The 3,766-nt window shown below is 52.9% G+C and overlaps 1 protein-coding gene across 1 annotated transcript; it reads right to left on the bottom strand.

Moving 5' to 3' along the window:
• Window positions 1-723: 723 nt before the first annotated feature.
• Window positions 724-2,663, bottom strand: PODANS_1_11360 (uncharacterized protein; the record flags this gene model as incomplete). Its single annotated transcript, XM_001908766.1, has 4 exons — window positions 724-1,160; window positions 1,218-1,623; window positions 1,675-2,059; window positions 2,116-2,663. 4 exons carry the CDS (start codon window positions 2,661-2,663, stop codon window positions 724-726), a joined length of 1,776 nt encoding a protein of 591 aa, XP_001908801.1.
• Window positions 2,664-3,766: the final 1,103 nt, after the last annotated feature.

Genomic DNA, 3,766 nt, shown 5'->3' with positions numbered 1-3,766 from the left:
CCCCCATCCTCCGGAGGGTTATTTAGTATTATGACTAGGGTTGCAGTTGGTGTAGGTGGTATCTTGGTTTACCCAGTTGAATGTCCGCGGGGAAGGGATATTTGTATCCTCCGCGGGCCGGGGGTGAGTCACAGTGGCCATTGGAATTCATCAGTTTTTGGGAAATATGCGGTGACTCCATTTGCTCGGGAATCGTTTTCTACTTGGTTTTATTTTTAAATGTTCAGCCTTTCGGCCACACCGAGGGTACCACTACAACGCTACAACGCCCCCAAGACCATCATGGAACCGCTAAAAACCCCGTCCCAAACTGTCGGGACAGAAGCACAACTCCCACTGGTCAACCGCCATTACCGCCGTGGCTGTGAGTGGGGCGCTGCCGCGGAAGCCAAACCGGCCTCTCTCTTTAGGCATGGTCCGGTGGCCTGGCGCCTGAAGGCACCCGCTGAGGCACACTCACCTCCCGGACGGGATGGTCCGCAACATCCGACTGCCATCGGGCCGTATCTTGAGAGTTATGATGCCATGCCCATCATCCCGTGAGCACTGCCTCCCCCCCCCCTCGGTCCCGAAAAGAGTTGAAAATGAAAAATGATGTGTATGTATTATCTATCCATACGCCAACCGTTCCTAACTCCATGTGTTGCATGAAACCACCCACCCGCTCAACAAAAAGAATACCTCCCCTTCCCAGCCGTGTCTACCATGATACCCACACCCCATCTACGATATCGTAGCTGGCTCGTCCAAATACCAAGCCAAATCCCCCTTCTCATCCCCCACCTCCCGCGTCGAGAACCCATTCCCCAAGTACCCAAACCTGTTCCCCCTCGCATTATCCCACTCATACTCCCAATCCTCCCCTCTAAACCGTTCCAGCATATGAAAGAAATGAATCCTGCTCCCCGGATGAAGCGCCACCACCGGTCCTTCCTCCCTTCCCATCTTGAACCATGATCTCCCCGGCGCCGCCCAAGTGGTGGCTGGCATGAAGTGGGTAATGTGCTCAAAGTAGTCATCTACTGCTGCTTGGGAAGGGGCGATGTATTTGATTCCTTCGGTTTGGACCTTTTTGATGATGGTGGTGATGTACTTGGCGATGTGTTCCGAGAGGGTGAAGACTGAGCCGTGACCAATGGGTGCGTTGGGGCCAAGGAACACTGCTTCTTGTTAGCACATCATGGATCACGTCTGAAGAATGAAGAGGGCAGGCTTACTGAAGTAATTTGGGAGGCTTGGAACAGCACAAGACATATACGCCTTCGGGATCTCTTGTCTCCATCGATCTTGCAGATTTGCGCCATCACGTCCAATGATGGGAAATCGCGGGCAAAAGGATGTTTCGAAGCCCGTGGCACAGATTATGGCGTCAACTTTGATGATCTCCCCTGAAGCAAGCTCGATGCCTTCCGGTACAAAGCGCTTCATGTCCGTTCTCCTGACTTCAACATTCGGTTTTGTCAGGGCTTGGAGATATCCATGGCCAGGCGTCATTCTTCGGCATCCTAGTGGAAAGTCTGGAATGAGAGCTTTGCAGAGCTGCTCGTTCCCACCGAGCATGGCTGTCATGTACTCCGCTACCTTCGCGCGGGCGAAGGCTTGAACTGGGCTTTTGGCAAGGACCTGCGGGTGTTAGCCATCTCCTTAATGGAAAATCGAAAGAGAGAACCCTACCACTGGGAAAGCACTGTTGACCTCAACCTCAATCCTCTTGACAAAATCCCGGTAGAACTCCGGGTCCGACTTGAACTTTTCAATGGTTTCTTCCGAGAAGTTTTCCTCGGCGTCGAGCTGTATCTTATCCCAGACCTCTGTTGCTTGACCCATGACTTTCCAGGCGTGTATCCTTGGTGGTATGACCCAACTGGGTGTCCGGAAGATGTGGTGAATTTTGGCGGCGCCGGGCTGGAGAGCTGGCAATACTTGAACTCCCGTTGAACCATTGCCAATGATCGCTATCGTCTTGCCTGTGTGGTCGAAATCCTTTGGCCAACGAGCTGTGTGTATCAATGTGCCTTTGAACGCGGTGAGGTCTTGAACATCAGGCCACTTCCAGTTGCTGATGGTTTGAATGTTAGCTGATGCCGTGCCAGCGAAGACGTGTAAACTGCTTACTTCAGTATGCCCGAACCATTCAGTAGAAAGGTAGCATAGTCCTCAAATTCCTGTCCATTCTCAAGGTTCCGTATCCTCAGCTCCCATTGACCGTCGCCTTCGTTCCAAACAGCAGAGACCACCTCATGAGAGGTCTTGATAGACCCTCTCAGCCCCTCCTCGTCGGCAACCTGGCAAAGATAGTCCTCAATTTCCTCGGCACTAGAAAAGAAGTTGGTCCAGTCCTTTTTTGGTCGCCACGAGAACTGGTAACTGTGGCTTGGTACATCGCATCGACATCCAGGGTATTGATTCTCGAACCATGTTCCACCGACGTCGATGTTCTTTTCGTATACCATGACTTCGTAGTTCGTGAGATTTAGCCGCAAGGTACGGATGACGTTTAGCCCGCTCGCTCCAGCTCCAATGCCGACAATACGAATCGGCCGTGCCGTGCCGAGAGGTTGTTCCCGGATAGTGTAGGAGACATTGAGGGAAGGGAAGTTGAGAGTGGCGCCATCACGACCAAGTCGATCCGGGTATCTGTCGCCGCAAGAGTCCATTACCATGGTGAAGAGTGTGTGGGAGAAGAGCCAGAGGTGTTCTGAGAAGCCAAGTAGAGACTCTCAGAGGATGCTTCGAGGCCTTGGTACTTATATCAGTAATCGAAGGCGAAAAGCAGGTAGTAAACGCAGCCAATGGCTTGCCAGGCTTCGTTGATGTATTTCAAGTGGTATGCAGCAATCGAGCAACACTCCGTACCCTGACCTTGATTTGCTCTTCCCGGTTGGGCAAGTGCCTCAGAATGAGGAATACGGTTCCCCTCTCCAAGACAAGGCAGGCGCTGTCAGCAAACAGAGTATTGTGGGTATCCCAAACTAGGATGGAAGAGAAGGAGCCTCCAAGTATATGACGATCCAGCCCCATGAGACAATCGACGGCCACGAGCTCAACCTAACCCCGAACAGAGGGGTATCTCCCGACGGGTGCGATCCATAGTTGGCTGATTTACGGTTCCCGTCCATTTACGCCGGCCGATAATTCCTTCAAGCAAGAAGAGACGAAAAGATATCGAAGAAGAAGGGCCCTGCATGTATCCCCGCTGTCGGCGCGGGGGCTGTTGGAAGCCTTCACTGAAGAGGATCTCGAGATCCAATGGGGTTATCGGCTTCAAGGCTGCCGCATATTGGGTTTGTTTGATCCGTCCCCCGAACCAGGAAAGTGATGGCCAGCCCGTTCCAACGAAGAGAAAGAGACCCGCGTGAATGTGAGAGACGCTTGGGATGGCCGGTCCTGTCGTATGCTGTCCAACCACAGCCGTTATCGACATATGCCGGTGAGCAGCGAATTGCATGCTCAGCCGAGGGCCAGTAAGAAGTGGGGAGCTTTTCCTAACGGCACCTTCCCGTCTGCGCTGTGCTTCCTGCTGAACGTGCCTCCTCGATGCTGACAGAGAGACAGCGGCGGGCTGCAAGTGCAAGTTGCAACGGTTAAAATGTGGCCCCAATTGCAAGCCTTCGGAGCATTTCAAGCGGAAAAACTCCGCTTTCTCTTCAGCTTGGTTGGAATTGAAATTGGGGGCTGAAAGCTGACAGCACACGGACCACATGCCTCAAACAACCACCGTTTGTGCCCCACTACCGTTTCAAATCCTACCCAACCCCTACCAACC

The sequence above is a fragment of the Podospora anserina genome, chromosome 1 (genome assembly GCF_000226545.1).
Source record: "Podospora anserina S mat+ genomic DNA chromosome 1, supercontig 2".
Lineage (NCBI taxonomy): Eukaryota > Fungi > Ascomycota > Sordariomycetes > Sordariales > Podosporaceae > Podospora > Podospora anserina.
Note: the sequence above shows the minus strand (reverse complement) of the source record. Positions and strands in the feature narration are given on the sequence as shown.